Raw genomic sequence first — 26,747 nt, 5'->3', positions numbered from 1 at the left:
ACCCCGACATGCATTCTTCTGGTGGTGCGTACAGCACTGCCAGCATCACCTCCCCACATCACACACATTTCCATCCCAGCAGACTATAACCATTTGTCCCTCCGACTCATCTATTTGCATCTAATTGCTCCAAAAGCCCACACACCTTTTCTCTACGATCAAAAACATCGTCTGGAAGTTATTATCTGTATTACGCACAAAAGCGGTCCTACGAGGCACGCGAAAGGAAAAAAACTATTTGGGGAAAAGGCATCAAGGTTTTTTTATTGGCCTCAACAGCAGCCCCTGCAGATCACACACGGGTGGTTGTCTGCAAACACCGCTGTGACACCAGGATGGGATCCCCTCCCTGCCCTGCCCTAGGCTCCAGAAAGAGCCCAACAGCCTCAAATTTATTTATCATCATCACACGTAAGCACCAGAAAGAGCCTAACAGCCTTAGATTTATTTACCATCATCATCACACGTTCAGGTCTAACACTACCCTAGAAAACGCATGTGCACGGCTGGATCTGCCATTAAAAAAGGGGAAAAAAATGCTTTCTGTGTGTCCTCAGTCAATAGGAGTTGGCCTCAGCTCTGAACTGCTCCAATTAGGGCTGAAAAGCAGTGAGCTCAGGGAGGATGCGGTGGCCACGCGGCAGCAGAGAAGAGCACCAAGCGGTTTTTACCCTACGAATTTGAAACTGCTCAGGGCAGCCGGGTTGGCAGCAGGCTGTAACCCGACTGGAGCAGCGCCAGGAGGGTTAACGTGCCACTCCTGAAAAGTGAGCCGCCGAGGCTTTAATCACCGCAAGTGGCCGGGACTTAATTTTTCATCTCATTTGAAATATGCCGGCCTCCGCGGCAGGGCGAGCTGCTTATAAAAGGCCGTCTGCTAATTGACACCGTTTCCTGCTTCAGTGTGTTTCCTTGGGTGATTCCTGTACAGACCGCAGCAACCCTGCTTGGCTTAGCCTCGGAAATTGTAGGAAAGTCATAGGAAAATCATAACTGCTATGGCACAGCACAGGACGTGTCCTGTGCACCAGGTACAGAGACCAGGTGTGCAAAATCCAATTCCACCCCTAAAAATGCTGCAAAATTCAAGCTCAACCACCAGCTCACATTAAATTTCTACCAACATTCTTCACTCTGCACATTTCTGGAAGCATTTTGGATTTGACCAGGCAACACTGGGTTTTTAAGATGGCTTTACGTTGGCATTCTGGCCGTGTGCAATTACAGCAGAGAGGTCTGGAAGAGGTACTGAGAGCTCACTCACCCAGCTCCCTGCCTCCAGACAGCAGGGATGGGAAGAAGTGTGTGCAAGGAGCGCCGCTTGGTGAGCTGACATGAGAGGGGATGTCTGTGCGAAGGGAAATCCCCTTAAAGCTGGACCGGTTATAAAACCGAGGTTTTGAAGAAATTCAGTGTTTCAGCCTGAATCACCTTGAGTTTAAAAGAGAGTTTCTGCATAAACCATGCTCCGTGAAAATCAGCTCATCTACGAGAAGGCAGCATAAGCATTAAGATACTTATCACTTTGTAATTCACATAAATTTTACTTTCTGTAAGCGTCCTAAAAATTAGTTAATTGTCTCAATAGCCACAATCAGCCTGAGTTGTGATACACCCTTCATATGCTGCAGTTTCTAGGTGTAACCGAGCAGGTTAAGATCTACCTGGCAACACCACAGCAATAAAATTCCACCTTCATTTTTTAGCTCATCAAGATCAATGCGGTTTTATGTCATGTTTTTAAGGACTTTTTTCTCCCCATTACTGAAAAAAGTCAAGGTTTGATGCTGAAGTATGATAAATTAGTGGCTAAATCTCACCAAAACTTCCATGGATTTTCATTCCCAATTCCGCAGCTTCTTTAAAATTCCAAAATCAACCTCTCTGGACAAGGATAACTGAGTTTAACTGCAGCTTTAATCTTTAAAAGACACAAAAATGTTGTAATCACATTGCAAACATTTCTTTATAGAATATTTTACACACACACAATGAAAAAAGGTAACTTAATTCCAACATGCCTTGCAATTTATTCTTGCTGATCTGAACTTGTAAAACTTGTGTTATACAAAATTAAAACTGTTGCACATAGGAATGGGGAAAAAAAATCCATCAATTCTCTTTAAAACAGCAAAAGAAACCAGATATCCCTGACAGATTACAGATGAGCTATCACCTTCAGCAATATTGTGATTTAAAATATTCAGAACAGAAAGAAAGCCTCCCTAATGCATGTGTTAAAGTTTCCCATGCAAAACCAAATGTATCCTTGTTTCATATTTAATTTGCAATAGGATACCCAGCAGCTGAGCTATGAGAGCTTTTCTGGCTGGTGCCTTGCTGCCTGCTGAGATGGGCTCCACGCATAGGTAACACGATTGAAGACCAAATCCTCTAAGCTACATCTCAGTTCCCTTGAAAGTTAATCTGAGCACAGTGGACTCGAAAGGAAATGAAAAGTGAGTTTCTCTCCCTTCCTATGGCACCGGGACTTCCTGTGTTTTAGCGATTGGTCAAGAACTATTATTTCCTCCATGCTATTCCCAATTGTGACTGTCAGACATCATTAACGTTGTCCGCACATAAGCGCGAGCCATTTGTTTGAATACGCCAAGGAACAAAAGTTCCACACGCACAGAAACTTGGAGAAACGTGGAGAAACTTGGAGAATATTAAGATTCAAGTATGCTCTACCTGAACCAACATGCTGCTCGAAACATTTAGAAATGCAAAGTTCATTTGCTGAGATGAGTATCCACAAAAATCTATGCAAGATAAGGGGTATTAAAATTGTTCACTCTCCAATTCAGAATGGATTATTTGGCCAATCTGTTAAGCCGTACCTCTCAGACGCACAGAATCAGTACCATCCTCCTCCCCTCAGGGAAGAGAGCTCATAACGTTTGAAGAAAAGTATGCTCCATCCCAACCGTACGAATACACATGAAACGCTCAGCCTTCCTTTAACACAGCCCTTTGGAACGGGAAAGCTGCAGACATCAACAGCACGAATGCAGGAGGGCAAACAAGTTCACCCAAGAAAATAAATTAAGCCAAATGCTGCAGAGAGTGAAGTGGCCAGAATAAAGGCCATTTAAGTTGTTATTGGACTGTTTTTAAACACACTCGCACACAGAGTTGAGCTTCAGTTTATCTCTCCATATAAAACACCACCTCTGGCAGCGTGGTGTCATCACTTATAAACATGATTGAAATGTTCATCTCCAACCAAGGCTGAGAAGTTTGTGACTTACTGTGTTACCACCTGAAGACCCTTTGTTTTCCAGCCTTGGGCTAAATGCAAGCTGGATCCAGCCCCGCTCAAGTTTGACATTGTTTCTCAAAAACACAACTATGCTATGGTAGCTGTTACTTAGCTGGTCCGAACAATATATATTTATACACAACATGCAAACAGAATCACACTTTACCTAGTCACACAATACACAACTGTTCAAAGGAATAAAATCCAAACTAAAAAAAAATTATTTTGACTTGTCAAGTCATCAGTAAGTCATTAAAGTATCTAACAAGCGCAATTACAAAATGAAAGAATCCAAAAAACCACCACGCTACACATGAATTTTAATTATCCAAGTGCCTCGCTACATGAACCAGGGTCACGTCTCCAACTATTTTGAAGTCTCGCTGTTAGCCATCCAACTTCAAACTCTTGCAGAATGAAGTGGAGCTGCCTACACACCAAAATGAGTTATCCCTCCCTAACGACTTACCCACTCCCTAATATTCCCTTTAGCGGAGAGATGCAGCAAACAGGAACACACGCTCAAAGGTGAAGACTTGAAGGCACTGAAGAGCTGTACAGTAAAGTTATAGTGCTTATCTGTGTGTGGCAAAAGACAAATAATTCAGATGAGCTTTCTTAATCGCAATTTTAAAAATTAGAAGGCAGGGTTCCTTGGTCTTACCCTGGACTCTGCCACATACTTGTCTGCAGGAGCTCCTAATGAGTCATTCACCTGATTAATGCGGGAGAGATACGGGGCCCGTAATCCAGGAGTGATCTTTGTCTAGACACCGGCTTGTTCTGATGCTAAGATCAAGGTTAGGCTCAGCTAGACTTGAAAACGTGCATCTAAACAATGTGTGCTGTCTATTCCTGAATAGCTCCAAGCATGGGTATTTTCACAAGAGATGTTTCAGACACTTCAGAAGTGTTTTAAACTACCTGAAACAAGTAACACTGCAAGCAAGTGGTCTGGAGAGTAGAGTTATTCCAACAACTTCTGGGAAAGATGACTTCTGAACCCAACATGTGGATGGATCCTTCCCCACGTCCATGCAAATGTTAATCAGCACCATGAGGAAACTGGCATTGCTGGAAAAACTTCAGGTCACATTTTTCAAAATCAGAGAGATGTGCAAGATCTTACCATATAAAAACATTTTCTATGTCCTTCCCAAACGATTCTCTCATACAGTACAAAATTAAGGCTTGCTTGGGTTATGAGCAGTCTCTCAGAAAGCTGGGCACAAATACCTGGGCAAGGGGGAACAATCAAATTTAAAGGTTTGATCCCAGTAGCTAAAATAATTTTTATTTGCTTTTTTAAAGGGCACATGTTGGTAATTACTGGCTAACATTTTCATTAAGATAACACATGCTCAGTGACAAAAGTGAAAGAGAAATAACACCGATGAGAGGAAAAGTAGGAAATGTTCCTGTATGAAGAAGAAGCACCAAAGATATTAAAGTTACAAGGTCAGACCTTCAAACCGGCCTGTTGCTCTTCTATCCTGCTCTAAGCAGCCGCTAGACTTTCCATTTCCCACCCCCTTCCCTAGAGCCACCGAAAACACTCAGTACAGTAAGGGAAAGCCTGAAAGGCTCGAGAACAGTACCGCAGCTATCAGGCGATAACCTAATTTGAAACATGCTTTCAAAGGCACAAAGGTGTCCGATGATCCAGATGAAACAAAATCCTCAAGCATAGTGGCAGTAGACAGTGCAGGAAGCCACGCAGGCTCCAAACACAGTCACACATTGTCAGAAAAGGGAAAAAACTGATCTGACGTGACAAGTCAAGGCAAGTGACAGAAGTTTTGCTGCAAAAAGATCGCTGGGAAATGAAAATCAAGACAGTGATTCTGTTCAAAACACATAAGACAACAGAATCCTTTTATCATAAAGTTCTGTTTTCTCCTTCAGTTTTCTTACAGCCCAAACTGCAATTTGCACATCACAATGCACTGAAAGAACCCATGACTTTTATTCCAATTCAATGTAAATCACTTACTGCAAAAAGCTAGCTTTTAAGAAGCAACTTCTGCATTGTGCAGTTTTTATTTTGAATCCCTACGAATCACTAACAACTTGTAAGTTATCTAAACAGGTCTGGAAAAAAAACAACAACAACAACAAAAAAAAACAAAACAGAACAATCTTTGTGAGACTGCCTTAAAGGGATGATATCCCCTTGAAGAAAAGCAGTGAACATGACTTTTCATTTGCCATATGCAGCAAGTAAAACTCTGATAGCTGAAGAAACTAAATAAAATGAATTTTCCCAATGCTGAATTTTTATTGCTAGTATTACTAACTTCTTGCTACTCCTTCTAAAAAAAAATGGAGTCAGCATCTTAATAAAATATTTTTTCTGATTTTGCTACACAGCTATAGCCAGGTTTCAGGACGGTTTATTTTATTTTTTTTTCAAGGACAGAACGTGTATGTATAAAAAAAAAAGCAAAACCATGAAAAATCATCACAAGCTAAGATGAAGATTTCCCTCCTCTTTAAAAAACAATGCAAACACTTAATTCATTTCCTCCCTTCCCCGCTTCCAGCAGCCATTATCCTTCCTGCAAAAAAAGAGATTTTTTTTTCCAAGACATGAATGATTAAGGAAAGTTAGGTACTAACCCCCCACAGAATATAAAATAGTGTCTGCCTCTGTCTATGTATTCTACAAATTCCAGCTATGTGATTGGTTTTCTGCCATGGTTAAAGTTTTACTATGGTGCTTATTACATTGATTTTTTTTTTCCCAAATGCTGCAAATTAACTGAAGCTCTTCAGTGAAAGCCTATTTAGCTTGACACTGTAAGCTTTTTTTTTCTTTAAATTTTCCTCGTTAAATCCTTTCTTGCAGCATTTCAGTGGAAATTATGCTTTAGATTATGATACTAGTGCTTAAGAAAAGGTAAAGATACAGCTGTCTTCCCAATTACAGCTTTATCACCACGCGTTCTCTGTAAGAGTTATTTTTCTGTCTAATGGCAAGATTTAAGCCGGGCACATTTTCTGTATACTTTTTGTTCCTGTCTCATATTTTCCTTTTTCTTTGAAACCTGCCTCTCCTATTGGCTCTTTCCCAACGCTTTTCTTCTGTCTGCATCTCAAGCTTGGCTGCCTTTCTCATTTTGTCTGTTTCTCCTGTTGCTTCTTCCTTGCTAGGCTGATGCACGGAGGAAGACTCACTCACACAAAAGCAATCAGCACCTAACACTTCGCTCGCTGCAAAGACAGCTAAAGGGAGCTTGCAAACACTCAGCAACCGGGCATGGTTAGCAGCCAGGAGCAAAGCATTCACAAGCTAGCAGGGGGGTTAACTCTTCAAACCAGTTGACTACACAATACCTGTTTGCTGATGGGTGGTGGCTTCCTTAGCCAAGTATGCTAGGAAAGCTCTGCTGAAAAGATCATTGCTGCTTTTAAACCACCAGTGCAGCTGTTAAAATAGAGAAGAGTTAGTCCGTGGGATTCAACTCGATCTTGGGATAGGCAGAAAGGCTTAAAAACAGTGACGGCGAGACCGGAGTTATCAAAATGGCAAAGTCAATATCCCACTATTCTTTTTTAAGCCCACTGCATGATAATTTAGAGAGGCATTGGCTTTGTTTAACCCTTGAGGAAACCAGAGATTGAAATTAGGCTGGTCTGAGCTCCTTGCTACATTCAGTTCTGGACCACGGCCAAAAAAAGCACTGCTAGACTGAGGGGCCAGTGACAGTTTTAAAATCTGATATATCCAGCCACTGGAGCTAGACACTAATGCTTTATGTCTGATGCTTAATGCTTTACACAATTACAGTTCCAGCACCACTAGGTCCTAGGTATAAGAAGCTAAAATGTTGTTTTGATCACCAACCTCACTTCATCCCACTCATTGTCATCAATTCAAGTGTGATTTTTAGCAGCCAACACCGTATGAAAAGCTAGAGATGTTCTAAGAAGATCTGCAATTTGACAGCTGGGTTTCCAGGCTTCCAGGTGGCTGCAAGCATCAGGCTTTGGCAGGTAACGGGTTCCAATATCGCATCGAAGGCAAAGGGGGAGGGGGTGTAAAGCAGGACTGTAAGGAGATCAACAATTGTACGCTTTGATCTGCCAGGGAAATAAAATGCTCTGACAGAAAAGGCTATAAATAAATCCAAAATTTGTACAGCATGCCAAGAACCAGTCCTGACTCAACGATCAGAAATACAACGCCAAGTGCTTGAACACACATTATCAAGAATGGAAGACCACAAAACTTAATACCCAGTGCAAATTGCATTTGTTTCCAGATGATCTCTAAGGGAAAGAAGCTGAACTTCTACAAGGTGGGAGTGACTGTCTGACTCCCTAAAAACTCTCATAATGAGAAGAGACTCTCATAACTTTTCCCTCATATCATTCTGATGTACCTCAACATGATTTAGTGCAAGAGAAGAATTAGGGTCTAATGCAAATATGATAGACTATGATTAATATTACATGCACAGAAACAACGTTTTCTTCAGTCTCCCAACGAGAGACACGGGGAAAGACTACCAGTCACTTCACAAAGCCAAAAAACCAAAATGAAAGCAGAGGACAAAATTGTTATTTAAAATAAATAAATAAATAAATATCTTATTATTATTAAAAATGTGGTAATGCAGCAAGCACAAATAGAAATTGATCCTACAAAGCTAAAAATCAAGGTTACCACAGCACATGTAGGATTCACACTTTCCTTTTCAGCTATGGAGAACGATACATGTTCTTAAAGCACGGGGATCCAGGGCTCTAAACACTATCACAGAATAAATGTAATACTGATTATTATTAGCTGTGGTAAAGTATCTGGGCTTTCTCAGCTGGCCTAGTTTTAACTCAGCACTGTTTTGCTTCAAATGGAATCAACAAATTCTATGAAGTTGATGTATTATTGCAAAACTTATGTTCTTCACATTAAAGCACGAGAAATAAAGCATGACCATCATGTTTTGCAACTAATTTATTTTTTTCTCCTTCTATAATCTGTCTTACAAGTTTACCATGACATTTTAGTGACAACAGTGCTAAAATAACTCTGAAAAAACAAAAAGGAGACTAATTAAAAATCGGCAGACAGCGAACATCATGATACATTGGCATAAAATTATCCCTTCAGTGTCCTTTGTAAGAAATACTGCTAAAAAACAACATTTGCCATGGCAATACTGGATCAGATTGTTTTCTAAAATATGTCATTTCATATGCAGATCCTTGCAGTGCAAGCATTTGGATCACGCACCAGTTCATCTAGTTAGTGTAAGTTACTGAAATGAGGCACTTGTAGTTTGAAGCAAGAAAACGTTTTCTGCTTTCTTGGAACAAAACTTCTGCCACAACTAAACTTCCAAGAGATACAAATTAGAGATGGCGAAAACCTATTTGCCGTCATCACCTTCCCCCACAAGTTCAGAAATCAGTCAGAGAGCTGTTTCAGCATTTCTTACTATTGAGCAGACACGAAGGAAACGGCTTTGCTCAGGCTGGACAGGGCTTTTTGCTCTTATCAAGTCTTTGGCAATGATAACTAAGACATCACACAAACTGCTGGGTAGACTGCATGCGCTGAACACAAAACCGCCAGTTCTAGAGTAGGTGGAAATAAGAAGTTAGTTACACACAGAGAACAGGAGGACTTTTGAGAAGAGGATTAGCAGCACCTACTGGTCATGGTGCATACTGAACACTGGGTTTTATTTAAACAAACAATTAAAAAACTCTTTATATTACTAAAGCACCTAGCTAGAATTACCTATGAAGTCACTTTGTCACTGAGATAATACTTTTAATTGGATCAACTGATAAAACTAAATGATATTACCTCTCCAAATAAACCTTTTTTTTTGGTCCTACCCTTAGGCCATCGTGGCTACATTATTACTAAAATATATCAGCACCAGTGATACCTGCATCATATCAGTAAATAAATATTCATAACACGAGCTGAGCTCTAGGCTTCCATATCAAATGGGCCATTTTCCTGATAGATGCTTTAACTGACTGAAAGATTTACGTTACACATCATAACGTGATCGAAGCCCTCGTTATGGGCTCATTATCTTTATTGCATACTCAAAGCAACACAAATATTATGTATTGCATAATCTTAGTAATAATAGGGTTTTGTTACTTCTGTAAAGATCTGTGAACTATTCAGCCAGTTACTGCAGTTCTTCAGTGTTCAAGCAAAGCATTCCTCTAACCTGCAAAAGTATGCTTTTCTTCCAGATTTTACTCAGAGTAAAATACAACAAAGCATATAAGACAGTTTCTTGATACACCTCACCCTTTCCAAAAAGAAATATATGAGGCACAAAATTACAAATAGCACCCTCAGAAAGCACTTAATTCAGAATTAAAGTGTTCTCAACTGTAAGTATTTTACATCAACAGTAACAAACCTGCATTCAGCAATTATATTTAATGCTTGCTTTAAATTTCTATTAAAAAAAAAAAATTGTATTCTTTTCCCTGAAGTTGTGTCTATAGGTCCTCTGACACACTAGCCTTAGGCATTAGAAGTTTTCCTGGTTCTCATCCAACTTTGGAAATGATATCTTCTTGCTTCGGGTGTTAAAAGGATTCATACATTATTTATAAGGAGTGCTAAAATCTAACTCCTGGATCTAACTTGCAAGAGAGAGAGTATAAAAAGTTACATACAAAAAAAAAAAGCACAACTGTCCCCATTTCAATTTTTACTCTTGCTTTTTATGTCATGTATAGCCAGACTGAATCTGTAATGCTCCCTCTCATCTCTCTCTCCCTGTGTCCAGATACTTGTCTACAACTGCTTTGAGCTTTTTTGGATTTGATCTTTCTCGCATACTTTTAGAAGTACAATTTTCCAAATAAAATAAAATATTAAAAAAAAAAATGCAGTACTTCTGGGTAACTTCTTACACTTCAGAGAAGCTGGATTGCTGTGACAGAATGGTGTGTGTTTACCTCCTGAAAAATCAGACTAACGTGTATCAAGAAGTAGCTAGAACGGTACAGCTAAAATCCTTAGTCACTTTTCAAAGTCATCTTCTATACTTTTCCCTTATTAATGCTCTCTACATATATATTTACATTGTGCCTGTCTCTTCCTAGTTTAAGAGATTTTGTTAGGTTTTAAAAACAATCCTTTTAGCAAACTCCACAACAGGGAGATTTTAGTATCTTCTTATCAATTCAAGAAAATAGTTCTGCTTTGAACAGAATTTTTACTTCCTGCATTGTATGGAGGCAAGAGCCATTAAAATGCTATTGATCTATAAAATAATTGCATAGAATACAGAGAGAAAACAGGAAAGTCAGGCATAGAGCTTCGGAAACACTCATCAGCATAATTAAGTCCTCCGATTGTTACTGGAAATGGAGCATTTTTTCCGAACAACTGCACACACTGAAACCACCCTATCTGACATTCGTTTACACTTATGATAGCTGTTTCCCAACAATAATTTCATTTAGACTAACTGAAGCACCTAGTAATGCTATCTGAACGTGACGTATGCAAGATTGAAGATACTGCTTAGTAATCATGGAAAAACTGCCCCACGCAACATTTGTAGTGGCAGGGCACACATTGCATCTTACCAACAAGGCGATGTCATTTGTTTTCATCTTTACACTGGGCAGAAATTTGCACGTATTTCAGCATTCAAAATTTGAGACCTAAGCTCTTCAAAAAGAACAACAGGCAAAACAGAGCACGATATCCATTCTGTCCCCACGTAAACTTTAAACGAAATAAACATTTTGAGAATTGTGCCAGTTTATTACATACTCTTTCAGGAAAGAATGTTCTTCTGCCTGGCATTTTTGTACTCGAGCCACAAACTTACATGCATTTCCTCAGAAAGCACACATGCAGGATGTTCACTATTCAAAGAGAAAGTTGGACTAGGTCAAAGCTCTTAAACATTTATCTTAATAGTTAGCAATCAAGTTTCACGTAGTTAAAAAAAAAAAAAAAAAAACAGGAAAAAAAAAAGATTTCGCTTTTTCCACTGCTGCTGATAAAATTCTTAGGTTAACTGCAGCTTGTCACATTTCTATAGTTGGTTTCACTGTTACAGTGATCCTTAGCCTCTGTGCAGGACTTTTAATACAAGAAAGGAAAAGAGAACACTTGAAATAGTAATGATAAAATACCAGTCAACATCGGCAAAGAGAATTAAAAGCAAGCACTGCGCCTCTAAACGACTCTTATTTATTTTAAATCTGACTTCATTTTAACTGGAAGGTTGGGCTTTTGCTGAATTTATTCAACAGAAGCAAAACCAGCTGTCAGGACCTGGGAACCCTGTGCAGGTCTTGCCAACCTTCCCTTTTCTGCCTTTACCTAATTATGCAAGTTCTCACAGTATGTGTAAGAGACATATTTGAATTACTATAAAGCATTAATTTCTATGGCCATCCGAGAACTTAAATGCATTATAGGAACGTGTATTAGCATGGCGTACTTTGACACCAGTTAATCTCTGTGGCACGTAAATTAACAGTGGAAAACAAGCTTTTGCCACAGCACTATTTCCTCTTTTTAACCACGTTTTAACGTCATCTCTGCCTATGTAATTCCTAGTGACTACAGCCGGCAGCACAGCTTGAACAGCTCAACGATGCAAACAAATCTGCAAACACGCAGGAAATAAAATTTAAAAAGCAAATGATTAATTCCGCACCTTCTTGAGAGGAGACAATAGGCGGCATATAGTCAGGGATGTATTCTTTTCTTTCTTCTGCATCTTTACTCCCAGGCTGGGGAAACTGTAGGACATTGTTCTTGCTGACGGGAAACGAAGGGATTTGGTGTGCGAAAGTCACAGGTTCAATATTGTGTATGTAATCTTCTAGCTCATGCAGGTTAACCCCCATAAGTTTGAAGGCATCCCCTACATCATCCAAAATTGGATCTGTGCGGCCATCTGTAACAAAAAAAAAAAAAAAAAAAAGAGAATGTTTTTGCAAAAATCCAGTTAAAAAATATTAACCTGAAGATCTGTGCTCAGAGATTACAACCTGCCACTGCTCACCACCAGTAACAGAGGTTACCGACCCTCAGTTTTGCCAGGTTTACTGTTTATTGGGCTATAAAAAAGTTTTGGGTTAAGACTGTACTCCCATTTAAAAGTGTTTTATTTCAACCCCTACCATTTTAAACAACTGTACGCCAACAAACACAGCAAGTAAACTGAAGAAGCAGCAAGAGGCAGATTTTCCTGGCAACAGACAATTAACACCATGTAACACCACTCAAAATAGTTTTCTATTTCATAATGTACGTTGAAACGAACAAAATAAACCCTCAATATGCAAAAAGCGCCCCTTTACCAGCATGTAACAGAACAAAGATTATTTTTTTCCAATCTGGAAAATTAACAATTCCATTTTGCTGCACTAATGTAGTTCATAGGTAGCAAAGTAGAAGGTATCTCATTTATCTCTCGATAACAAAAATACTTTGCATAGCATCTTTCCATCAGATGAAATCTACCAGCTTCATAAACTATGAGTCACTTTACCTACCAGTTAGATATACCTCCCAGATGAAACACAGCAATACCACGCAGTGGTCTGATGAGAAGAGAACATCCTATTCTAACTTTCAGGGACTGATTTCCTGTGGTGCATTTTAAATTAGACTCTAGAGCAAAAATATTTTCCGTATGAAAAACACAATGAATTCTTACACTGTTCTTTTACACAATCTCCAAAACAGTCCAATAGAGGAAGCAGGTTTTTCCACGCATGTAATTAGGGTCAAAGATTTAAATTACACAGCCCAGAAGTCCTCCAAGTGCCTCAGTTTCTCTGAGCAAAGGGCAATTCCTCCAAAGGCCTCCAGAGGGAGAACTGGGCACCTGGCCTCAGTACCTAAGGCACCTCTTTGAGCTTCATCCTAACTTCTTGTAATCACAATAATAAAGATGCCTTGGATCTCAAACATGATTTTTTAAAAAAATTTATAAAATTATTCTGAATTATTGAAGTTATATACAGTTGGTTTACAAAGATATTGTATTCCTACAGGATAATAAGCTGGGATTTAGTTTTCTGAGTCACTATGGAAAAGCAGCCCGTGCTTACTGCAGGAACATAACAACTGCTGTGAATGCAGGATCTGAAGCCCCAGCCTTGGAGAACTGGGTCGGGGGGATCTGTGATCTGCTCTTTTGTTCTTCCTTGAACCTAATCTCCTCTTGATTTATCTGGAAGCCAATGCAGGGCTGGTTCTCACTTCACTGGATGAATTCAAGCTCCCAGCCAACTTATGCCTGCAGGTACATTCAGAAAATAAGAATTTTATTCTAGAATTTCTCTTCTTAGTCTCGCGGTGAAGATAAGGGTAATACTCAGATTATGGCTTTGATTGTCAGCTCTACAACACAGGCCTCTTGTGTGACTCTGGGCAAGTCGCTGGTGTTTTAATTCTCTCCACGGCTAAAATGGAGATCAGAGTTAAGTTAGCACCTCTTTTGTCTGTATTCAGAACGGGAACTCTGCACAACAAGAATCATCTCGTATTTTGTGTTTTTATGATATCTAGTACGAGTGCAATACTGATTTCCCCTGCAGACTTCAGGGACAGAAATCTGGAATCTCACACAAATGTAATTACTGCTGTTGCCAATTTAGGGCAGTTTGGAGATCCCTGTAGCCACTGGGCACTTGACAGGTGAGTTTTTTATTTATTAAAAAAAATAAACTCAGTTGACGTGGATAAGAAAATTTGTGTTGTCACTTTTAGTGATCTTCAGACAACGCAGATACCTGTAAACTTCCTGAATCACTTGCTAAAGCATCGAGACCTAATGGGTACAAGCTGGACAGCCAGTTAAAACGAAATCCCTAGGGAAACTTTTCAACAAGCTCAGAATTAGAGCATGTTTATTCCCTGGATGCTCTTGAAGTGCCTGGCTGTGTGATTAGGAGGACAGGGATGGTCCACAGCGAGCCTCAGCACTCACCCAGGTGGGTATCACCTAGACCTGGAGAGTGTACCAACAGACATGGGTGCACCCTGTGCTTGTGTCTGCCCTGTCTTGGAAGAAAAATCAAGCCCACAAGCAGGGAAAATTCCTAAATAAGCTCCCCAGCCAGATGTTAGGGGCACATTCAAGGCAGGATGCAGCAAGTACTACAAGGCAAAACACCTGCCCCATGGCACTGGCTCCACGACAGCATTTCGGGAGCTCTGTTCAGCAAGGGCCTCTTGCCACCAGCACTGCCACGTGCTTAGGGTGAAGGGTTAGTCCAGTTTATGGCTGTGATACGAGAAGGTCCTTTTCCAGTTCTGCTTGTGATCTTTTCAACCTCCAAAAACAAATTGACATGAGTAGCAAGTGATAAATGCTAAAAAGGATTTCTTCGTACAAGTGGTTATTAAGAACACGGGGCAGAGAAGCAACTATCACGAGTGTTTAAGGCATGAAAATATTTAAACAACTGTATCATTAAAAAGCAGGCTCAAAAGATGAGGGTAACAGATTAAAAATGCCTTCTTTTTTAAATGAAGAAAAAAAAGCAAATAGAGAAGTTTCATTTTTATGTATCTCCACCCAAAGAAGTCATGACAAGTTGTAAAACTGATTAAAAGCTCAAAACTTCCTGAAAACTGTCACGGGAATGAAAGCGCTGATCATTTCACCTCTTCTTTTCAAGAGAGACTACCCTGAGTGAGAAAGGCGAACAGAAACAAGTTTCGGTTTCAAAACACTTATCAGCTGGAAATACACACAGCACACAAATGTATTAAATGTAACTTCAGGTGATTCATCAAACATGAAAAAAAAAAAAAAACAACCAAACTTGTGCCTTTATACTTATGAACGGTCTAACATTTCTCTTTACTGTCTGGTTCAATAAAAAAAAAAAGTGACTGAAATAGCAGAAGCCAGACACATGAAAGAGAATGCTGACAAACACGTAACTCTCCTGGTCTTTTATTTAGTCTTAGGGATTTTTTCGTGAGCTAATGATGCCAAAAAAAAATTAATTCTGAGCATAGTGAACTTCTCTTGATATTCTTCAGATACTTGTTTAAAAATTCAGATGCTGAAGCCTTCCAGTGCCAGCCTCATGCTGCTCCCTATATCACAATGCTTCGAATAATATCCATTCTCTAGGACTGGAAAGAGAAGCAAGCAGGTGGGAATACTTCAGGCAGCAAGACACAACTCTTCTCCTTACCCAAAGGACAGAGAACTAGGAGAGCATTGTTCTCACAAGCTTTTAGGCTGTACAGTCCTCCTAAGTGGCAACTGCACACTGAAACTGATCCAGCTGCAACAACCAGCCCCAAACCAGCACGTCAGGAAGCTGCAGGAAGGGCCACGCAGTCACCTTACCCTCAGCCTCAATTATGCACAAGTGAACAACAGGTGTGGAGGGATCTGCACGCAGAAGTGGATCCCAAACCAGCACTGGAACTGCGGGGAAGCAGCAGAACCAAGGCAGGCGGGCAGTTTTCCAGTCCTCAGCCCTACAGCTCTGTGTCACCTGCAGTTAATTCAATTAATCCGCAGTTAATTCGGCTCCACTGCAAACCAGCCAACAGATATCCACGGTGTCCAAAGAAACTGCTGGAGCTGAGGCTGGCACGGGGAAAAACTCCTGTGCTTTCCTCCAGTTCAGCCTCGGGAAGGGCTGATGGATGGATTACTTCTGTCCTGCCTCCACCTCCCCATCACCTCCCCCTTCGAGGCCCAAAGATCACGCCAGTCAGTGAAAAATTAACAAGTGAGTAAGGGCAGGACAGAGAGCTTTTGGTTTCGTGCCTTTTTTTTAAGCAGGGAGAAACTGCAGCTCTATAATAAATACATTGAGAAGAACTCCTGAGTCACTACCCATGCAACACGTGCAGCCTCTTATAAATAGCTCAGCGTTCACCCTCATGGCTGGTATCAAAGAGAGATTATTTCATTTTTAAGCAGGGGATTATTTAGGTACAGCTCCTCAGCTCCCTCACGGACTCCTTGTGCTGCAGCAAGTCGCACGGCCCTGCCACGCATTAAACCCTGCTGTACCTGCACCGATGGTTGGGTAACTCAGGCAGACAACTCACCACTTCAATCCTGCATCCACAGGAACAGCCAGAAGCACACAGCAGATTATTTAGTAAGTATACATGCCTTGTTTGAGTGCACTTAACTGGAGAAAAAGAGCCTTATTTATGTAATTTTACCAAGCAGGCAAAAGAATCTTCTTGTTATGGCTGCTTGGAGTCTGCTCCTTTTCCTGGTAATAAATGTCAAGCAAAAAAAAAATGAAGTTGTCCTTCATTTGTAGCCAGCAAGTTAATTAGCTTGAGAACATCAAAATTTAAGGTTATCAGGACATAAAGAGGTACACTTATAAGAAGCGTTACTGGCCCTGGACAGATATTGGTTACAACATTCAACATCAGAGCAGGGAATCTGCTCACTGAAATCGAGCACCAAGACCTAATGCTTTGGTGGAGGTTACTATTATTTGATTTAGGTTATTACATACTTAGAAGGTTGAAATAATTTTTTTAAAAATGAAAAAATCTACAAGGTAAATTTGATTGATGCCAGGTCAATCCTCTCCGCTGTGTTAATTCCAGTGGAAATATGAGCCTGCTTTTGGCATTCTCCAAAGCAGAGATTTGCCATAATGAAGTTCAGTTTTCCTTTGCAGGAGACAGCTCACAGAAAACTAGAGCAGTTTTTGAGCCAGCTCTATGCTGGCAAAACATTTTGCAAGATCTGTCATTTTGCCTTCTAAGACAAGGTTGTGCTCATCAGATCACACCCTGCCTTCATGAACGCGTTTGTATTATTAATATAAAATTTTAATGTATTAAAATAGAGGGGGATTTTATTTATAAATTCTTTCATGCTCATATAAAAATAGTCTTTTAAAAATATATATTCACGTGATATGAAACCAAAATCTTTGCTTCCTGCAAATTTCAGCAGAAAGAAGTGAGAGGATATCCAAGGATTTGTTCAGCATGGGAAACCCAGGGAAAGACTGGTGAAAAACTCACTTCTCCATCCAGAACACCTCCAAGGTAGTTTATCATCTGCTCCTAAAACTAGAAGTGCGATCTAAATCTGTCCTGTTTATAAAACCAGGGGTAAATGTGTTCTGTTATATCATACAGCTTTACACCTCTGCTGCAACATGCCCCAGTGTCCTCAGTGACTGAAGCTAAGCAATCTGGTTGCTCTTTAAAGCAACGTAAGAGAAGAAAATCAGACTTTTGGGGGCAGAGATCATGCCTCCTGTCCCCATCCCTCCGATCAATAACATCGCTCACACAAACACGGTGGCAAGTGGACTCTTGGACTGGACGTCCACGACCAACTGCCCCGCTGCCAAGCTGTTAGCTAAACTCCTAAACCCACAGCAAACGAGGCTGTCTTCATGGGATGGTGTCCCCAGTACAATGTTTGAAAGGAAATCACAGGGGTTAAGTCAAAGCCCCAGCTGTGCTGCCGCTTTTGGCAAGCCCCCGTGGACCGTGAGTGCAAAAAGCAGCAGCACACGGCAGGGAACCTCTCCCTAAAACAAACGAGGGCAAAAATGGGCATCCTGGCTCTCAGAAACCACACAATGCCAGCTTGTTTGGTAGCCCAATGCCTTAATTACACATTCCAGCACCGTGTTCCAAATGTTTGAGTGTATAGACATGCATGGGAAGCACACAGCATAGTGAATAATTTCCTCTTATAAGCTTTCAACAAAAATAAACAGCATCATGCAAAGGCAACCCTTACTATCTCCCCTGTAAGTTCACCCTCTCCGCCCCCAGCACAGATATTCTGAGGCATTTCGCAGCATCAAACCCCTCGAGGCCACTTTGCAAATCCTTTTCCCTTCTATTAACAGCCCCAGAAGCTCCCGTCAACCGCAGCCACTGCAAATGCAAAGAAACAACAGCAGAAAAGCACTGAAAATCCTGGATGCGGCTCTCCTAATGGGATGTAACAGCTGGAACAAAGATCTAACACAGCTGGGAAAGCCGTCACTTTCTTCTGCAGCTGAGAAACTGCGTGAGCAGCGATGCCATGCTTCTCAGAGCAATACCACACGGTCGCAGCTACGTCGGGGTAAATCCATCCCAGTTTGAATACAAAGATTACGTCCCCCCAGCTGACAACCCTGCTAACTCGAGCCCAACCGGTCTGACTCCGAGATAACGCGATGACAATGAAGATGCTACAATTGGGATTTAATTAATTCCCCTTCTGCCAAACCGTGGCAAAATCCTGCTCATTCATCCCAAGCTGGGTTTGTACGGTGACTTATTTTAGGAGCAAAAGGAAATGAGGCTGAAGAAGCGGTGAGACATCAGCTGAGCGTTAAGAAGTCTTGTCACAAAGCTTTTAAAGAAAGAAATACAGGAATTATTTTAAGAGAGTTTAAGAAATACTGTATCACTGGTGTGAAAACAACACGTTCCCCTTCTCATTAAATTATGTATACACGTGATACATCTTCCTTCTCCACGCACCAAGGGGGAAAAAGATTTCCTTCCCCACTTTTTGGGGTACCCAGAGCTAGAGGGGACGTTTTATTTCCACTGTCTCCCACTGAGTATTTCCAATTCCTCAAGCAACAAAAGGCCAAAGCTGGATTTTCCTCACCTCTGCACCCTTTCCTCCCGGGCTTACAAGAGCTGCAGTACCTGCGGCAGAGTCAGCCGTGCCTGGGAGGCAACGCTGCTCCCCAGTTCACCTCTTCCACCAGCACTGATCCACCAACAGAGCATCAGCCTGGAATTTACACCGACCCCAGGGCAAGGGGGAGCTCTGACCGAGGCCAGGCTGGCTCCTTTTTTACCCCGTAGCCCCGCTGCTCTGAGCTCTGTGCGCTGTCTCCTGTAACGTCCTCACAGGCAGCTCCTGTTTGGGCTCAGGCACTGCACACAGCTTCGCATCCAAATTTTCAGAACAGGCAGCAGCACCTCCAGACCCAGGCTGCTCCTCTCCTGCGGGTCTCTGCGCCGAATTCACTCTGAACAAGCAGCCAACAACGCCCCTGCACCCCCAGCTTTATCCCCGCTCCAACCCTCACAGACCCAACAGCAGCACTGGCAGCCCCCCGCCCCTCACGTTACGCCCTACAAATAGGGCAGCAAGGTTTCATCCTCACCCCCAGCCACCTCCCCATGCTCTCCCGGACCCAGCAGGATCCTGGCACCCCCTTCCTCACGTTCCTGTACCGCAGGCATCTCCTCACTCTCCTCTGCCACATGTGATACAGACCCGTCAGCACCCCCACTTGCTATAGGGCCACCTGCCTCCCTCAAATCCTATCCTGTGGGGTCCCACACAACCCTTAGGGCCTCACAATGTCACCCCCTGTTCCACTGCCAGACCCAGCAGCACTGTTTGTTGCCCTATCCCCCATCCGTCCCCGCTGCCACGTGCTCACACAGACCCCACTTCTTTCTCTTGTCCCTCTTGGCGTAGACTCCCCCTTCCAGGCCCCAGCAATGGGGCTGGTGGCCCCATTCCCCCCCTGCACAGCCTCACCCCAAATCCAGCAAGGCCCTGGGCACCCCGTCCCGCTCCTTCACTCCAGCTCCTGCTGATGGCAGCTCAGCAGCAGTGTTGGTGCCAGTCTCCGCAGCCAAACCCCTTCCACTGCATCCACATGGGGTGGCTCTCACCCCATACCACGGGCACCAAAATTACACCCCTCCCTCCCCCAATACACGTACCCCCACCCCTTACACGTGCAGCACTATTGCTTCCCCTGAACGCACATCCCACATCTCCCCTACAACTCCATCAACCCCCCAGAAAACACTCAGGCGCATCCCTGCGCTCACACACAGTGGCCCCATAGCCCCTGACACATTCCTGGCCCCTCAGCACCACTGCTTACCCCATACATACACACCCCCAGCCCCATGCCACCCTGATACATATTAACCCCTCACCTCAGGCACCACAGCTCGATGACACTCTATAGAGATATGTCCACGGCCCCACAAGCACAGCTCCCCATATTGCTCTTAGCCCCATAACCAACACTCCCCACAGCCACCTTTCCTGTGACCCCAAAAGATTGCTCCTACCTCCACTGTCCCCAGGGCTGCCCTACTGAGGGCACTGGGGGTGTTTAGTCTGGAGAAGAGGAGGCTCGGGAGATCTCATTGCTCTCTGCAACTACCTGAAAGGAAGATGTGGGGAGCTAGGGGGCTGGGGATCAGCCTCTTCTCACAGGTAACCATTGATAGGATCAGAGGGAATGGCCTCAAGTTGTGCCAGGGGAGGTTCAGGTTGGCAATGAGGAGCCATTTCTGCTCAGAAAGAGCAGTCAGGCACTGGGACGGGTTGCCCAGGGAGGTGGTGGAGTCACCGTCCCTGGAGGTGTTCAAGGAGAGGTTGGACGTGGTGCTTGGGGACATGGTTTGGTGGTGGCATTGGTGGTAGGGGTTGGTTGGACCAAATGATCTGGGAGGTCTTTTCCAACCCTAATGCCTCTATGACTCTCCTGCCTTCCTCCACACAGCCCCCAGTCCCGGCCCAACACCTCCCTGCAGGGAACCACAGAGTAGCTGAGGTGGGCAGGGACCTCTGGAGCTCACCTTGCCTGACCCTGCTCCCCCAGCCCACATCCGAGCGGCACTGACCTTGTCCCTTCCCGCAGCCCCTCTCCCCACGGTGTTCCCCAGCCTCCTGCCTCCAGCACCACCCCCAAACCCCCCATTACCACTCCAACACCCCCACACCCCTCCATCACTCCCTGAGCCCCTCTCTCACCACCCCATCACAGCCCCAAGCCTCACAAATCTCCCCATAACCACTTCAAGACACCCATCTCTACCTCAAGCCCCCCATCACCCCGCCAAGCCCCCCAAACACCTCCATTGCTATCTCAAGACCCCCAAGACCTTACATTAAGCATGTAAGTCTCTCACTGCTCCCATAAACCCCCCAAACCCCTCATTACCCCCCTAAACCCCTCAATCACCACTCCAAGCCCCTCATCTCTACCCAAAGCCTCCCCATCACCCCCTCAGATCCTCCAATCACCACCCCTAGCCCCCCAAATCATCTCATCTCCCCAAAAGTTCCCTCGCCACCCCCCAAGCCCCCTCACCTCCCCCACAAATCCCCTCATCACCCTCCAAACCCCCTCACCTCCCCCAAAACCCCCTCATCACCCCACAAACCCCCTCACCTCCCCCAAAAACCCCCTCACCTCCTCCCAAAACCCCCTCATCACCCCCCAAACCCCCTCACCTCCCCCCCAAACCCTCTCATCTCCCCCAAAACCCCCTCACCTCCCCCAAAAACCCCCCATCACCACCCCTAAGCGCCCCAAAACCCACCTCCACCTCCCCAAGCCCCCCCATCACCCCCAAAACCTCCCCGCCACCCCCCTAATCCCCTCCCCCCTTTTTCCCCGAGCCGTCCCCTCACTCACACAGCTCGCAGTAGCGGTGGCAGCCCCGGCCCAGCCCCTGCAGGTACCGCTGCAGCACGTCGGTGAGGAGGTCGCAGGCCGAGACCTGCACCGAATCCCAGCCCAGGGCCTGGCAGATCTGCGCCACCGACACCCGGAGCAGCCACCGCGAGTAGGTCTCGCACATGCCGCCCTCCCTGCCTGCCTCCCCGGCTCCCCGGGCCGGGAGGGCCGCGGCCGCCTCACGCCGGGCCCGCCGCCGCCTCCGCCGCCGCCATCTTGGCGCTGCCGCCTCTCCCCGCCGCCCGCCCCGCGCCAGGCGCCGCCGCTCCAGCGCCGAGCGCATCGAGCGGGAAGGGGTGTGGGGGGGGCTCGATTAGTTAGGCTGGGGGGGGAATTTTTCACAGAATCACAGAATTTCTAGGTTGGAAGAGACCTCAAGATCATCGAGTCCAACCTCTGATCTAACACTAACAGTCCCCACTAAACCATATCCCTAAGCTCTACATCTAAACGTCTTTTGAAGACTTCCAGGGATGGTGACTCCACCACTTCCCTGGGCAGCCTGTTCCAGTGCCTCACAACCCTTTCAGTGAAGAAGTTCTTCCTAACATCTAACCTAAAACTCCCCTGGCTCAACTTAAGCCCATTCCCCCTCGTCCTGTCACCAGGCACGTGGGAGAACAGACCAACCCCCACCTCGCTACAGCCTCCCTTGAGGTACCTATAGAGAGCGATAAGGTCGCCCCTGAGCCTCCTCTTCTCCAGGCTGAACAAGCCCAGCTCCCTCAGCTGCTCCTCATAGGACTTGTTCTCTAGGCCCCTCACCAGCTTCGTCGCCCTTCTCTGCACCCGCTCAAGCACCTCGATGTCCTTCTTGTAGCGAGGGGCCCAAAACTGAACACAGTACTCGAGGTGCGGCCTCACCAGAGCCGAACATGCTTCCTCCAAATTTTGGGGAAAAAAAAGGGGGAAAGGGGTGAAGGGAGGTGTGTGGGGAGGGGGTGTTGAGGAGGGGAAGGGGGGTGTGAGGTCTAGGCTGAGTGGGAGAAGTTGAATTGAGTGTAAGAGGTTGAGTGTATTGGGTGGGAGAGGTGAGTGTGAGGTTCCAGGTGGGTGTGAGAGGCTGAGGGTGAGGTGGAGGCTGAATGTGGGAGGCTAAATGTGAGGGTCCCAACTGAATATGAGGTCCTGGCTGCATGTGAGGGGCTGAAGATGAGGTGGAGGCTGAAGATGAGAGGCTAAATATGAGGTCTCAGCTGGGTACAGGAGGCTGAGTGTGAGAGACTGAATGCGAGGTTGAGGCTGAATTGAATATGAGAGGCTGAATGTGAGAGGAAGCATTGGGTACAAGAGGCTGAATATGAGGTCCCAGGTGGATGTGAGAGGCGGAAGAAGAGGTGGAGGCTGAATATGAGAGGCTAAATATGAGGGCCTCAGCTGAATATGAGGTCCTGTCTGCATATAAGAGGCTGAATTGAATATGAGAGGCTGAATGTGGGAGTAGGCATTGAGTATGAGAGGCTGAGTGTGAGGTCCGAGGTGGATATGAGAGGCTGGATATGAGAGCTGACAATGAGGTGGAGGCTGAATACGACAAGCTAAATACAAGGGTTCCAGCTGGATACGGGAGGCCAAATATGAGGGTCCCAGCTGAATACGAGAGGCTGAATATGAGGTCCCAGCTGAATATAAGGTGGAAGCAGAATATGGGAGGCTAAATAGGAGGACAAAGCTGAATATAAGAGGCTGAGTATAAGGTCCTAGCTGCATACAAGAAGCTAAATATGAGGTTCTAGCTGAATATGATTATGAGGTTCAATCTGAATATGAGAGGGCATTTCTTTGCTGTGAGGATGACAAAGCATTGGAACAGGTTGCCCAGAGAGGTTGTGGATGCCCCATCCCTTGAGATATTCAAAACCTGCCTGGATGTCATTCTGTGCAATGTGCTCTAGGTGATCCTGCTTGGCAGGGGGGTTGGACTGGATGAGCTTCAGAGGTTCCTTCCAACCTCAGCTGTTCTGGGATTCTGTGACTGAGCCAGGTCTCATTCTGGAGCCACCACTACCTCCCCCCAGTCCCCCCAGATATATATAACTGAATTGTGTTCAGTTTTGGTCCTCTCAGTACAAGGGCATCGAGGCCCTGGAACATGTCCAGAGAAATGCTACGAAGCTGGTGAAGGGTCTGGAGCACAAGTCCTGTGAGGAGTGGCTGAGGGAATTGGGTTTGTTTAGTCTGGAGAAGAGGAGGCTCAGGGGAGACCTCATTGCTCTCTGCAACTACCTGAAAAGGAAGTGTGGGAAGCTGGGGGTTGGCCTCTCCTGACAGGTAACAGGACTCTAATGTGGCCTAAGCCACAACCTCTTGGAGGCTGTGGCTTAGGGCTACCATGTCCCACCTCGTCACTCCCACACAGTCTCACCACATCTGTCACCACACAGATCACATATGTTGCCAACCTGGCATCTGGTTGGTTTTGGAGCAACCTCCTGTGCTCCTGTGGAAGTTTCAGGGTTCCTGTGCTGCAAGGAATATGAATCTGAGAAATGGGAGGGGAAATTTTAGTGTAACAGAGAGAATCCTTTGACAGTGATGGACACAGGACACTGTGTCCTTCTCTAGGACACAGGAAGGAGCCTGATTTAAGACACTTTAAAACAAAATTGATTTTGAAGCCAGGAGACTTGTAGGGGATTATTTCTTCCTTGCAGAGAAAAAAAATAAAAAAAATTAAAAAAAAAAAAAAAGGAAAAAAAAAAAAAAGAAAGGCTGACTTGTTACACTCCTCCCCTTTCTAATTTCAGTAATTGAAAATGTGTTTGTGAATCTCTTCTGGAACTGCAGGTTGTTGCACAGGGTGGAACCACAAAAACAAGCAGACAAACATCTGTAAAAGCACGTTTGTGTGCACTTATGTGCAGGTAAGAGGTCCCACTCCAGTGCCATCCCTGATAACAAGACAGGGCATAGCCAGGGAACTATAACACTATCAAAAAAAAAAGACAAAACAAACAAAACAAAACCACACACACAAAATTAAAGCCAATGACTTTTAATCAAACAACGGAGAGCAGGATGAGCACAATGAGTGTGGAAAAGTATGCAGCCTTGCTGCAGTATGTGGATTCTTGAATGTAAGACAAAGAAGTGCTTGAATTTCTTGAGGGAAACAGGTCTGAAGTAGAAAGTGTGTAAAACCCTATGCACCCAACATAAGCCAAATAATTGAGTTTGGGGGATCTTTTGGGGAGTAGAACAACAGATTTTGGCAACAGATGTAGCAAAACTGGGAACAATGAGGAAAGTGTTTATGGGGGAGTTGTTTATTTGGGAAAAAAAGAGGGCAGGGAAAGGATGAAATGGTGGTGGTGGGAAGGAGGATCCAGAAACAAAAATAATAGTTATTTAGTAGTGCGAGGGGTGGAGTGAGGAGCAATGGAAGTGTTATATGATACTGCTTGGGTAGGCACTAACACAAAAGCCAAACTGTAACTCATTGTGTGTAACTAATCTGAGTGTGAAACACAGAATTGTAAATAACAGCGTTGTATTACCAGAAGTTAATTAGTTTGTGAATTACTCATTGATTTATTAGATAATTAGTAGTGTGCTAATTAGTCAATAAACAGTCTAGTCTCTCAGGTCAGCCACCTCTCAAGCCTGCAATCTAGGGAGAGGGGAGCGAGACTGATGACAAAGTCTGTCAGTTCATCATTTTTCAGGACACGGCATGTTCTTTGCTCACTCTCTTCAATCCAAGCAGCTTTGGGGAGTTTTGAACTGACACTTCCAATCTTCTAAAAATTTTTTGAGCGTTTTAAGCAACTGCAAATGCACAGCTCACCTGTTCAAAATTTCACAAGTATTCTTAAGGGAATTAACATGGGATTCAAAGAGTTGGAAAGAATGTCCTTCTGTGGACATGCTACTTCTGTGGTACCTAGGAGCATATAATGCATCATACTAGGTCAGAAATTTTATGCAGAGCTCTTGTAGTCATTGCAATGATTGCAAAGTCAGAGGATGTTAGGGCTGAAGTGTCTGAACTGCTGTAAAATCAGATGCTGTTACTCAAAAGATTAGAACCTTTACCTATCATCTTAACAACAGAGAATGGATTCAAGAAACAGTCCTGAAAACGCTGGGCCAAAGCACAAGGCAGAATGTGCTACACCGTGGCAGGTCCAGCAGCCCTGGCAAAAATGCAGCCTGCTGGGCAAGAGGGCAGCACAAAAAGACGAGGATACCCCAGGGCCTGCAGTGGGAACACAGGTTTGACCCAGGCTGTGTGCTAACCACTTCCTTATGTCTTGGAAGGGGTAGGGAGGACAAAGAAGGGAATGATCAGACAAGACGCTGCTGTACCACGGAGTTCCTCCTGCCTCAGGCCTCTTCAGCAGATCCCAATTTGCCAACAAGTTTCAAAGAGACCAACATTTTCATGCTCAGTGTTACACCTGCACACCATCCCTCTCATCTGGGACGTGAGAAATGGATCCCTGCTCAACCCCATGAGCCTCCTACCCACTCTGCATTCCCAGCTGTAGGCAGGCTGGGCGAAGCCAGGTGGGATTTTTACACAGCATCAGCAGAGCATGCAAGGTGCTGACAACAGGAATCAATAATGCTCCACCACAACAGCAGCTGTGGAAATCAGGCACCGCTGGGAAGCTTTGGCCCTATAGGTGTGCAACATTAGAAGTAGAATGTAAATCATCAAGATTACCTCAAAAAATGAGATTAAGTATAGGGCAAACTCCCAACAGAGTAAATTACAATCCACTGCTGTTCCAGGCTTCCAAGTTTAAAACAGTTTCCCACATTTAAGTAGAAAAGGAAACATGACAAAGCTTGATTTCTTGATTTAAGTGTTCTACATAAAAATAAAATTATGCTTCAAGAATTACAGGCTCGTAGCTGTCAGCTAGAAATTGAATTGATCAAACAGCACTTATGGTTTTTAGACCAGCTGACTTAGGGCTAACTCAATCCAAGAGCAGCTTGAGCAAATGGCATGTGGCTGCTTATGCCCGTCCCTGCTGTCAAACTCAGATGGGTTTGATGCTTAATGCCACATCCATTTTCTTCAGATCTCTTCTGT

The 26,747-nt window shown here is 44.2% G+C and overlaps 1 protein-coding gene across 1 annotated transcript in view; it reads right to left on the bottom strand.

Moving 5' to 3' along the window:
* TAF3 (TATA-box binding protein associated factor 3) overlaps nucleotides 1-21,838 on the bottom strand; it is a 112,624-nt gene extending 90,786 nt beyond the window's left edge. The window contains exons 1-2 of the mRNA XM_032201054.1: nucleotides 21,662-21,838; nucleotides 11,935-12,177 (exon numbers count right to left, since the gene is read on the bottom strand). Coding sequence (XP_032056945.1) covers nucleotides 11,935-12,177; nucleotides 21,662-21,827 — 409 coding nt within the window. The 5' untranslated portion in view covers nucleotides 21,828-21,838. The remainder of the gene's footprint in view (nucleotides 1-11,934; nucleotides 12,178-21,661) is intronic.
* Between the last annotated feature and the right edge of the window lie 4,909 nt (nucleotides 21,839-26,747).

Source organism: Aythya fuligula, chromosome 1 (assembly GCF_009819795.1).
Source record: "Aythya fuligula isolate bAytFul2 chromosome 1, bAytFul2.pri, whole genome shotgun sequence".
Taxonomy (NCBI): Eukaryota; Metazoa; Chordata; class Aves; order Anseriformes; family Anatidae; genus Aythya; species Aythya fuligula.
Note: the sequence above shows the minus strand (reverse complement) of the source record. Positions and strands in the feature narration are given on the sequence as shown.